This window comes from Lactuca sativa, chromosome 2 (assembly GCF_002870075.4).
Source record: "Lactuca sativa cultivar Salinas chromosome 2, Lsat_Salinas_v11, whole genome shotgun sequence".
Taxonomy (NCBI): Eukaryota; Viridiplantae; Streptophyta; class Magnoliopsida; order Asterales; family Asteraceae; genus Lactuca; species Lactuca sativa.
In genome coordinates this window covers 55,983,228-55,996,672 of record NC_056624.2, presented here as the reverse complement: position 1 = coordinate 55,996,672, position 13,445 = coordinate 55,983,228, and the positions used below count along the sequence as shown (strand labels likewise).

The 13,445-nt window shown below is 34.9% G+C and overlaps 1 protein-coding gene across 1 annotated transcript; it reads left to right on the top strand.

Moving 5' to 3' along the window:
• Nucleotides 1-4,522: 4,522 nt before the first annotated feature.
• On the top strand, nt 4,523-11,495 carry LOC111907153 (probable glycosyltransferase At5g03795). The gene is made up of 4 exons (XM_023902953.3): nt 4,523-5,016; nt 8,829-9,079; nt 9,286-9,634; nt 10,362-11,495. The coding sequence occupies exons 1-4, from the start codon at nt 4,699-4,701 to the stop codon at nt 11,028-11,030; spliced, it is 1,587 nt and encodes a 528-aa protein (XP_023758721.1). The 5' UTR covers nt 4,523-4,698; the 3' UTR covers nt 11,031-11,495.
• The last annotated feature ends 1,950 nt before the right edge of the window (nt 11,496-13,445 follow it).

Here is a 13,445-nt window from a genome sequence, read left to right as displayed (position 1 = left end):
ACTTTACGCCAAATTCTCCAAGTGTGATTTTTGGTTACGAGAGGTCCAGTTCTTGGGGCATCTCGTTAATCAGAATGGGATATTGGTCGACCTGGCCAAGATTGAGGTGGTGATGAATTAGGAGGTGCCAAGATCCCCTACCGAGATTAGGAGTTTTCTGGAGTTGGATGGCTATTATCGGAGATTTATCAAGGATTTCTCCAAGATTGTCGTTCCTCTCTCCAGTTTGACCTAGAAGGGCGTGCCTTTTAGATGGGGTCCGGAGAAACATGCCTCATTTGATACTCTTCGCCAGAGATTATGCGAGGCCCCAGTGTTATCCCTTCCGGAGGGGATGGAGGATCTTGTGGTGTATTGTGACGCATCGATATTGGGTTTGGGTGTGATGCTTATGCAGAGAGGGCACGTGATAACGTACACATTGAGGCAGCTGAAGCCTCACGAGGTGAGATATCCCACCCATGATTTGGATTTGGGGTCCGTGGTGCTCGCCCTCAAGATCTGGCGTCACTATTTGTATGGGGTTCAGTGTACCATATACACGGACCACAAGAGCTTGAATTGTTTGATGGATCAACCCAACCTAAATATGCGCCAGAGGAGATGGTTGGGTGTGGTAAATGATTATGATTGTGAGATCCTATACCACTTGGGCAAGGATAACGTGGTAGCTGATGCCCTGAGCCGTAGGGCGGAGAGTGCCCCGTTACGGGACATTTGTATGAGGTTGACAGTGATGACTCCGGTGTTGGATACCATTCGAGGGGCCCAGACAGAGGCAGTGAGACCGGAGAACCGCAAGAGAGAGCGGGTGATCGGGCAGATATCTGAGTTCGTTACCGATAACCGAGGGCTTATGACCTTTCAGGGTTGGATTTTGGTGCCGTTCGTGGGCAGGGCACGTACCATTCTGATGGAGGAGGTGCATAGATCGATGTTCTCGATCCATCCCGGGGCCACTAAGATGTATTTAGATCTGAAAAGAGACTACTAGTGGCCCTGTATGAAAAGGGATATTGCGTGGTTCGTTGAGAGGTGCTTGACCTGTCGCAAGGTTAAGGCCGAGCACCAGCGTACGCATGGCAAGTTGCAGCCACTTGAGATTCCCCAGTGGAAGTGGGAACATATTTCTATGGATTTTATCACTAAATTGCCGAGGACCACGAGGGGTGTCGATGCAATTTGGGTGATCGTCGACCGACTAACGAAGAGCGCTCACTTTCTTGCTATCAGTGACAGCTCTTCCGCTGAGAGGCTGTCAGAGTTATATGTGAGAGAGGTGGTATCACAGCATGGAGTGTCGATATTGATTGTGTCAGATCGAGATGTACGTTTCACTTCCAGGTTCTAGAAGAAGTTCCATGAGGAGTTGGGCACAAGACTGCATTTCAGTACCGCTTACCACCCACATATGAATGGACAGAGTGAGCGGACGATTCAGACGCTCGAGGACAAGCTTCGAGAATGTGTGTTGGACTTCGGAGGAAGTTGGGACACGTATTTGCCGTTGGCTGAGTTTTCCTATAACAACAACCACCATTCGAGTATTGGTATGCCTCCCTTCGAGTTGTTGTATGGAAGGAGGTGTCAGGCTCCCATCTGCTGGGGAGAGGTAGGGCAACGAGTGATGGGCAGCACTGAGATAGTGCTTCAGACGACAAAGCAAATACAACAGGTCAGAAAGAGGTTGTTGACAACTCAGATTCGCTAGAAGAGTTATGTGGATAGGCGACATTCCGAGCTCGAGTTCCAGGTGGGAGACTTTGTACTACTGAAGGTGTCTCCTTGGAAAGGAGTGATCCGATTCCAAAAGAGGGGAAAGTTGGGACCCCGATACATTGGTCCTTTCAGGGTGACTGCTAGGGTGGGCAGGGTAGCATACAGTTTGGAGCTACCTGCGGAGCTGAGCCAGATTCATGATACCTTCCACGTGTCTCAGTTGAGGAAGTGTATTGCCGACGAGACAACAGTTGTACCGCTAGAGGACATTCAGGTGGATGCGAGCCTGAATTATGTTGAGAGGCCAATCACGATTGTGGATCGAAAGATCAAGGTTCTAAGGAACAAGGAGGTGCCCCTAGTTCAGGTCCAGTGGCAACATCGGAGAGGGTCCGAGCGGACTTGGGAGACTGAGTCAGAGATGCGGGAGTAGCATCCGGAGTTGTTTGCGACATGAGACTTCGAGGGCAAAGTCTGGTTCTAGTGGGGGAGAATTGTAACATCCCGAAATTCAGGTATATCTATTTACCCCTTCCTTCTTTCTAAGTTGTCTTGTTTAGCCCTTAAAATTAGATCATGGCAAATGAGTACACTGGGCGTACTGAAGAGTACGCTGCGCGTACTGATGGGCGTGTTTTGGACGCGGAATCCACCCGATACACTGGGCGTACCTTAGGCTACACTGGGCGTAGCGGGTCCAGACTCAAAACCCTAAATGAGACTTGAGCCCTATATAAAGAAAGTTATGGCCTTATCCTCGGCCACCATTTGAGAGAGTGAAACCCTAAGAGAGAGCCAACCTTCGTTCTAAGTTTGTGTGTGAGTGTTCTTGAGCTAAAAGTGCCTTTGTGTGTTGGTGAAGAAGAAGAGGAGGTTCTTGTGAAGGCTAGAAGTTGGAGTGCAAGCTTGGATCTGAGTTCTACAGAGGGATGAGCTTCACTTGGAGGTAAAAAGCTCAGAGCTTTCCTTGTTATTGTTGATTTGTGCTTCATGGACCATTTTTTAGGGTTTTTGGTCCCAAGGTGGAGACTTTATGAGCAAAAGGTCTCCATAAGCTTAGATCTACTATATTTCAGAGTATTATGAGTTGAGGGTTCATAAAAATCCAATCTTAGACGTGAATATTAAACCATGCATGAGATCTAGGCTTTATGAGGGAAGAGGAAAGGTGTTAGAGTGATTAGTGACCTTTACAGCCATGCAAAGGCTTAAAGGTTTCAACTTTATGGATTAAGTGACCTTAGAGAAGTTAGAACTGAAGTTTGGGTATATGTCTTAACCATTTAAGACCCAAAATCAAAAGGATTATGAAACTGGGAGTTACGCGGGGCGTAATCCCAGTACGCGCAGCGTAGGGGGTCACGTTCCCCGATCCTATGAAGTCGCCGGGTACGCCCAACATACAGATTTGGTATGCGCAGCGTAACCCGGAGGGTTGACTTTTGTTGACTTTTAGGGTTTAGTCAATGATTGGATCTTTGAGCCATAAGAGGGGTAAAATGGTCTTTTACCCTTTTGAGAGAACTTAGAGAGGGATTGGTCTAGCCTTTGAGAGTTGTATTGATTAGACTAATTGTTCCATGTGATTAGGCGGATGCTAGACCAGTATTACCGAGTTCGAGATTTACCGAGTTACCCGATGTGAGTCTTCTCACTCTACTTTACCTACAGTGCTAATTAGAGTTATGTGACAGAGTATGGTGTATGCTATTATATGATGTGATATCTGTGTGATTCTGTGCTATGTGTGATTGAGAGTTTACAGAGTTAGGACCGAAAGGTCCACAGAGTTAGGACTAGAGGGTCCACAGAGTTATGGGACTGGAGGGTCCCACTGAGACACTTTGACTAGAGGGTCATACAGAGTTATAGCCTCGAGTGGCTAATATGTGTTGTATGTGGTATTTTGGGGAACTCACTAAACATTTATGCTTACAGTGTTATGTGTTTCAGGTACTAGTGACGATCGCTGAAAGACGTCAGCATGATCCGTATACACAGACATAGGATTTTATTTGTGATCTTGGGATATGTTTTATTTTGATGACAATTGTTGAACATGAGATTTGAGAATATTAAATGATATTTATGTTATTCGAAAAATGAAAAATTGTTTTGAAAATTTACGTCGTTACACATATCGTTGGTACAAGGACACCCAACATCCGTATATAGTATAAGGTATAGGTTCTCATTTTACCTAGGGTATAGATTGACTCATTTACCTAGGAATGGATCAAAACCTCTAATAAACTTATTTAATGCCTTAATGGTAATTAACACATAATCTATAATAAAAATCGTTAATAATATTGATATTAAACTTTAAAAACATACATTTGATTATTAAATGGATATATAAAATGTTATTAATAAAAAAACAAATTTTTTTAAGGAATTAAAGTTATATATTAATGTCGATTTGTAATTTATAATTAGTAATAGGTAAACTAAAAACTCTTGATTGTATTAAGAAAAAAATGTCAACATTTTTAGGCGTAATTAATAAAAAGGTTTTACTTTCTCTTGTTCAAAATAATTAAAATGTTTTATTTTATTTTAAAAAACTATAAACATTTTATTCTAACATTACGAAATAGTAAAAAATGGCTTTTATGTTTGATTGTATTAAAAGCCTTTTGATATTAATAATTAATTAATATCTGTTATAGAATGTTTGTTATATGAAACTCTATTTATTGTGTTTTTGAAACATGGAGCATTTTTTTTTTGGGAAGGTATCACGTTCGCAAAGGCCCAAGGGTACGAATGTAAATAACCAAAGACCAGTTACCAATGTTAGCTGACAAATTCCAACACGTATACATGCAAAACTTTAGAACAGTCTTATTCCACACACACAAAACACCCTCTAAAACACACACACTCAGACATCTTCGTCTTCTTACAGATTTCAGATAAATCTTTACATGATATTCAAAACCAAAAATTGGATTCTCTAGAGAAGAGAGAGACGAGATGGGTTCATGGCGGAATTCATCGTCTGGGAAGATCTTATGGTTGATTATAATGCCACTGGTGTTAATTTTCGGGTTTATGGCTTTGAAGAAATCAAACTGGGATATTAGGTTTGTTAATTTTTACAGTGGGGTTTCTTCTGTAACCGAAGATGATTCTGCAGAACCGGGACCTGTTTCATCGGAAAATCTTGGTGGGTTGGACTGGCGGTGGACGGCGGATGGCGGTGGTGGCCAGATGGCTGAGGCCCCATCTCCTTCTTCTTCTTCTTCTTCACCAACAATTACTCTCGAAGAAGACATGGACATGCAACAACCTGTATGTACTTTCTCTCACCTCTTCTATTTGATTATTCTTGTTTTGGGAATGATCGACTTTACTTTTAGTCTGCATGCAGTTAATTTGTTCTTGATTCTATTTTCCATTTTTATTTAAAATTTAGATTTGATTGGTAGTGATCTTCATTTGGAAATTATGCTCTTTAATTTGATCTACCGAAGTCAATATCTTTACATAAACGTAGCCCAGTTTCTATTTAATTTATGTGCCTAATTTTGCCGCGGTTTGATTATTGTAATTTGTAATTATGATTTATGGCTGAGAATTGTTTTAATATTTTAGTATAAGGTTCATGTAATAAAGAAGAAAATATTATAATTACTTTGTAAATTTCACCACTTTTTGCTCTCATTTTAAGAAAATGATTAATGGGGAGATATTGACCAGCTTTCCATCCTTCAGACTAGGATCATCTTTCGACATTTGAAGTTGACTAATTACATTTATAATTCAGAATTAGTAACAACTATCTAAAAATTAGGATCAAACTCTTGCATCCTTTACCCAAAAATCCAAGTATGGACTCATTAATATAATTATATTCAAGTTAATATTCCTTGTTAAACACACGAATTCAAACCCGTATATACTAGAAGCAAATACTCTTCAATTACTTTTAACAAGGAATATTTCGAGTTTTGAAAATCTATGTGGATATACTAATATGTTTTGAGATTACAATATATAAAAGACGGGTAGTATAGTTCTTAAAGAATTAAGGTGATGACACTTAATATGTTCTCGATCACTTGTTCAGTTTAATTGTCCAAAAAAAAAATGCAAAATTCCTTAAGTGAGTATATATGTTTGCTAATTTACAAATTTGCCCATTGAGAACTAGATTAATTGCACACATATACACATGGCTTTGCACGTACCATTGCCAAACAAAAAAGCTTTTAACATCTCAATTCTACAATTTTAAGTAACTTCCAAAGTGATTTTCGTTTGGGAATCTATCTTTGAAAATGTCTTCATTTTTATATTAGGTATATTCCTTCAATGGTTGTTATCACTTATTTGTACCTTCAATAATTTTTAAAGTTAAAAGTTTATGACTTCCTCTTTCATATAAATGCTTTTGAGTTAATCAAATTCCATTGTTATTACAACCAATATATAATGAATAAAAATTGAAATTCATATCTTGAATTTAACATAATCATATTCGAATATGTCAGAATTCAATATATTAACATCTGTTTACATGTCTAATAACTATTTCTGACCAAAATCATTATTAGAAAACATTTATCATATGTATTTGAGGGTAGATAAATAATTCCACATTATCAATATCCAACCAAAACATTAAAATTAAAATTAGCATTTATAGAATATAACATAATCTAAATTATTGTATATTTTGAAACAAGTAAACGATTCTATTTATGTGCACATGCAAAGAGGTTCCCAAAGGGGGCTTAGGGGACCTTTGTTTTAAATCATTGTTAGAAAACTTTTATCCTATGTATTTGAGGGTAGGTAAGTAAAACAGGTTGGTTTGGCAAATTTTCATATGCAAAGAAGAGTTGCATTGTTATCCCTTATTAGGGATATATATATATATATATATATATATATATATATATATATATATATATATATATATATATATATATATATATATATATATATATATACATTTTGGGAATCCATAAAACTTCAAACTATTTTTCATTTTTCCTAGGCACTGGGGTTGGTTTTGGACAATCGTTGTGGATTTTTTCAATTAGTTACTTGTTTTTTTTTTGTTTTTTTTTTGAAAGAGTTCAATTAGTTATTTGTTACTTCACCTAGGAATGAAGGTTGATTTTGGGTAGTGGTTGTCGATTTGTCACATTAGTAGGTTATGTATAAGACCATTAAGAATAAGATACTGCCTATTTTATTTCTTGCTTATAAACGAATTTTGCATATAAACCTTATCATATTTGAGTGTTTTTTAGGAGTTTTAAACTTTTCAGAAAAAATTTCCTTTTGTGAGTATGAGCTTAAAATTTATAATTTGAACAAAAAACTCCTAATCCACAAGGTACTTCAAGGACATTTTGAGAACTTTTAGAAACATTTAGGTTTTATGTTTTATGTTATTTTGCTCATTTTAAATGGTTACAACATCTTTTAGTGAACACTTCTATGCAAATAAAAACTACAACTATCTATTATCAACTTTAATCTTATAACAGTTTACAATTTACAATTTATAATTTACAGAGTAGAGCTAGTTTTTTCAAAGATACCTTATATACAATAGGTAATTAAATCATTTACCAATTAATTTTCAATAAACATAATTTTAAATAAAGATTCTTGTATACCCTTAGATTTTGATTTTCAACAAACTATATGTAACCATTAATTACTAATAGGTAACTATCAACACCAAAAGTCATATTTCAACAAACTCAAGCTTACATATTAATTGCTAACATATAACAAATAACATTTTTTTTCAACAAACATTAATTTAAATTAGCATTTTGATATTTAACAATCCCTAGCTACTAAAAATCCTAACTAGTTTTTAGGCATTAAATTTAACGGTTAGCAATTTTTATCTAACCAACAAGTTATTAACTAGTAATACTTCCATAACCATGCGATCAATCCTTTATTTATGTTGGTTGGGGGCATGACTATTTGACAGTCATTAGAGTCATTATTTAAATATAATATATGTAATATAGAAATATACGTTAAGGGAATCTCTCTCGTACTTTAAATGATGGACCGCCTAGGGCCACACTCTAGAGCAATGTGCGCTCGACTGTTATAACTACTTGTTATACCTATGTAATAAGAAAATATTTGTTTTACATAAATATAGAAAGAGGTGCTTTAGGTACCACATGCTCATTTTTCATTAACTGAAACTATGTTTTTAAATATTAACCAGATTGATGTATTGGTTTGATGATGTTTTGAACCTAAACTTACACGAAAAACGGGTTAACGGACCAACCAATTAATTGTTCCTATGCATTTGTAAAATAATAATTTCTAAAATTCTTGTCAATTTTCAACATTTGAAAACAAAAAGAGTAGGAAAAAAAAATTAAAAACTATGAGTAGAGATTGTTAATATTTTATATAATATCATACAATAAACTTAGCAAAAGTAAAATAACTAAATTCAAAAACAAATGTTACCATAATAATAAAGTTTCATTGGACACTACAAATGTAATTTTTTTTTTCTCTCAAAATTAAATTAGCCAATTGGTATTGCTAGTAAGCCTAAACATATGTAAATATGATTTTGGTTCCTTGGTTTCACCTTCGGGTCACTAAAACCATGAAACCTATGTGAGAAATCTTTCTTATTCCCAAAATTATAAAGGTGGTTGTGTTGCTGAAGAACTAATAAATAACTATTTGTTGTATTTGATTAATTATTAAAGAAGTGATAGTATGACATTCTTGTTATTATGAGTTTGCCTCCACTTAGATGTATTCCTAGGTCCGCCCGTGCTATCTTTCTTACCCTAATATTCATCTCTTGGTATTACTTGTTCATTCTTTTATGTATTGGAGTGCAAACTTAACATTAATACATGTCTGCTACATAGTATAGGGTGCATAGTGCACTAACTTACTTGAGTGCAAACTCAAGTCGGTAGGTATAAGTATGTGATTGATATTTTCAAATGAACATTAGAAAACACATCTTTCATCGAAATGGTATACATATTACTTGTCAAACTTAGATTGATTACGCATAAATGTGTAGGATATACGAAGTTCTATTGGCAAATTTAAGTATGCAACTGATACATATTGTTGAACAGAATGTTACGATGGAAGAGGACAACTTTGCTACAATGTTAAATGGTACAGAAATGTTCATATCAACAAATGAAACCCATGATCCAAGTACAATTGTGGAAGTTCAGAGAAACTTTTCTGGATTATATAAACTTGAAGCTAGCCTTGTGCAAGCTCGAGCTGCCATTAAAGAAGCAAGAAATGGTAACCAAATGAATGATCCCGAGTATGTACCATATGGTCCAATATATTGGAATGCCTCTGTCTTCCACAAGTATGTATTCATATCTACTTTCATTTACTTTTTTTATTAAACTCGATAAAGGTTGATTTGAACACAGGGATAGCTTGATATTAACAATCCAATTGGTATTGAGATAATATCTTACGGGTTGATTTGGACATATTGGGTTACTACAATCATAACCAACTTGTTTTTTAGTTAATACAACATGGTAGTGAATTTTCTTTTGATTGCAGGAGCTATTTGGAAATGGAAAAAATGCTCAAAGTATATGTCTATGAAGAAGGAGAACCACCAATATTTCATAATGGTCCTTGCAAGAGTATATATGCAATGGAAGGCAACTTTATTTTCCAAATGGAAACATCCAAGTTTCGAACATGGGATCCCGAAAAAGCCCACATATTTTTCCTTCCGATCAGTTCAACCATGATGGTCCGCTTCATATTGGATCGCAAATCTCAAGACCATTGGCATCCAATGAAGCGAACAGTCAAAGATTATGTCGAGCTTGTAGCATCCAAACACCCTTTCTGGAACAGGAGCCTTGGTGCCGATCACTTCATTGTTGCTTGCCATGATTGGGTAAGTAATACAATCTTACTCTTTTATAGAGTTAAAATGCTAGAAATATTAGTATACTTTCATGGATTTGTTTATTATAGAATCCCACTTTCATTTCTTTCCATTACAAGTACTTTGAAAAATGTTGTTATACCAATTAATCTGGATACAAAGCAATTTTTACTTCTATAATCAGTAAGATTTTTCAAAGTATAATGTCCTATTAACAAAAAAATTAAACTACAATGCTTTAATAAAAATAAACAAGGGTTAATCTAAAAAAGACCTTATATTATGTGTTGTTTTTCGGATTAAACCTAAAATTTGTTTTTTTGCATGAAAAAGACCTAGTATTTTTCATTTTTTCAGGAAAACTCTCAAATTTCTATTTTTTTTCCAAAAAAAAACCTTCACCCTTCTACATGCATCCAAATAAACCCTCAACATTTTTAGTTTTTCTCGAAAATAACCTCACATTTTACATTTTTTTTGGGATAAAAATGACTAAAAGGGCCAAATTGGAGAAAATGAAAAAATAGAAGGTTTTTTTTCAGACAAAAGATACATTTGAGGTTTAATCCAGAAAAAGCACAAAATATAAGGTATTTTTTGAGATTAACCCAATAAACAAAGTAGAATGCTATAACACACCTAAATGAATATACATTACTATTTCTTGCATTTACCATCTAGGTGAATGTTCATTATGTATTAAAAAATTGAATCTTTTGTTATAAACTCATGTCAGGGGCCCGAGCTCTCCAAGGCTGTTCCAAATCTGTTTACAAACTCGATTCGGGCACTATGCAATGCAAACACCTCAGAAGGATTCAAGCCATCGAAAGACGTTTCCATCCCGGAAATTTTGCTCCGGGATGGCACAATGCACGGTCTAGTTGGTGGGCCATCCCCCAGGCAGCGGCATGTCTTGGCATTCTTTGCTGGTGGGGTCCATGGCCCCATAAGACCGATTCTCTTAGAGCATTGGGAAAACAAGGACCCCGACATACAAGTCCACACATACCTTCCAAAGGGTGTTTCATATATGGACATGCTAAGGCAAAGTAGGTATTGCATCTCTCCTAGTGGCTATGAGGTGGCTAGTCCGCGAATGGTTGAAGCACTTTACACAGGCTGTGTTCCTGTACTCATTAAAGACCATTATGTTGCACCGTTTAGTGACATTTTGAATTGGAGATCGTTTGCTGTCATAGTTGATGTCGATGACATTCCTAACCTCAAGAAAATCTTGATGGGGATTTCGACGAGGCAGTATCTAAGAATGCAGAGAAGGGGTAAACAAGTAAAAAGACATTTTGAGGTTAATCACCCACCGAAGAGGTATGATGTTTTCCATATGATACTACATTCGGTTTGGCTTCGAAGGCTCAATGCTCGAATTCATGGCATGAACTGAATTCTGAGTGTGGTGGGTTGGTTTCGGTTTCATTTGTTGTAGCAAGGGAAGAGTGGGGTTTCTGTCTTTTCAAAAGTTGAGAAACTAGTTCTCTTAGCCTTGTAATTTATCGAAAACTAATATATCACTGCAATTATATTGGTTATGATGATATTGTTAATAGATTAAAGGTTTTAGATGCACACGCTTAACTAAGGGGCTTCTATTTTTTCTTTTCAATTAATGTAATAAATTTTATTTTTTTTAACGAAATATACTGTTTTTTAATTCTTTTTATTTCTTGAAACGGCAAACTAACTAATCTACTCTTAATTGACCATCTATGTCTCCAACGAGACTTGAACTCCCGACTTCTCATATGAGATGGTCACTCCATACCGTTAGGCCATTGACCATTTGGTATGTAATCATGTATTACAATTCTATAATTTACGTTATTGACACAAATAATGTAATCATAGTTCACCATGAAATAATATTCAAAATGTCCTGTTTTTAAATTTGGTCCTAATATATATATATATATATATATATATATATATATATATATATATATATATATATATATATATATATATATATATATATATATATATTTTAAAATTGCGTATAAAAGACAATATGTTGCATAATTGGAAAATTTGTAAATGTGTATTAAACCTACATGTCCACAAACAGGATCGGTTTTAAAACATGTCCGGATTGAGTCAACTCGGAACTGAATTGCCTTCAAACCGGTTCAAACCTAAAACAACCCGATACAATGGAAAAAAAATATCATCCCAAACTGCAATGGCGTTATTAGATGCATTATCAATTGATATAGAAAAAAAATATGATTTTTAGTTTATAAGTTTCGATCTGATAATCTAGAATTTTATATAATTATTCTCCAGTATGCAGATATCCAAACAAATCAAACATAATCGTTCGCTTCATCATTTGCCACATAGTGAGATATACCCAATGAGCGGTAACGCAAATATACGAATCCGATGACCTGCCATGTGGAGCCGTCCAAAGATCAAAAGTTAAGTTTACAACGTTTTTTTTTGCAAGTTTCCACATTTCAATACAACCGGATCTAAGGGTGGAACGACTAATTACATGGCAATAACAAAGTTGAAAAGTTTTTTGGATGTGTTTTATCAATCACAAATTGTCGAAGTGGTCAAAAGGCAAGCTTTCTTGAATCATGAACTTCAACATCCGATCATAATGCCATTGTTGTTTCTTCATGCCCCGATCTATATTTCATCGCATTGCAATGCAAATTTGAATGTTTACTCAAAGTTGTATTTCTATCTTAAAAAAAGCACCAAATTTCTTGCATCACACTTTGTTTGGACCACTTGGCATGATACATAAATCATAATAATCCCAAATCATTGGATTTTTTTCGTATGTTTGACTTAAAAAACAATAATATTACTTGACAAATCTCCAACATCAACGGGAAGATTATGATTTCCCACATGCAGATGCCACTTCTTAAGAGTGTCTTTTGTGTTCTAAGAGTTTTTTATTCATAAACATTAGAGTTTATAACAAAGAACAAATGCTTGTCTGTGGAACATTCTTAATTAGTATACAAACTCTAAGAGTCAAACTGAGTTCAACAATTAAGATAGAAGACCAAGATTATTAGAGATTTTGATATTTCCTTATTGCTAATTAGCAACTTTCACTAACAAGGATATTACTTTATATTCTTAGTTCAGAACAAAACAAAGTGCAAAATTGAAGATTCTAGAAGTGTTTACAATATCATTAGAGCGACTAAATAATCTGGTTACCACTTAGAATAAAGAGAAATCTTAAACAAGGAACAAAGTAATAGTGGTAAAGATTTCATAGAACTTCAAATCCTATATATATAGACACAAATCTTTGTTGGACAATCTTATAAAATACTCAAAAGTGGTAAGATGTTTAAACTTTATTAAATAAATACCCATGCAAACATAATTCACAAAGACAAGGTTCATTTAATGTTTGAAAATATCATTTTAGAATTTGGTAAAAAAGTAATTGTTTGTAATTTTATTAACCAAAACATAAAATATGGAAACTTCAACTTTGGATCTTGATCTCAAATCTGTAAAATAAAACTAAACTAGAAGAAGATTACATACCTGCTTTCGTTGAGATTTTCAAATCTGAATAGTAGAGTTAGTTTTCCAGTTGATTTCAAAACTCGCTCTAAAATCTCATAGCAAACCCTAAACGAATTTTTGTGTGTGTTTTCATATATATGCTATATATGCTTATCATCATGTGTTTATATAGATGGATATATAACCGAACATGAGAGATATTAGAGATTTAAAAGAGCTTGAGTCAGCTAGAAACTCAACCCACAAGATAAACACTGATTAATATTTATCTTTTATTTAAAAGTGGTCCCTGAAAAAC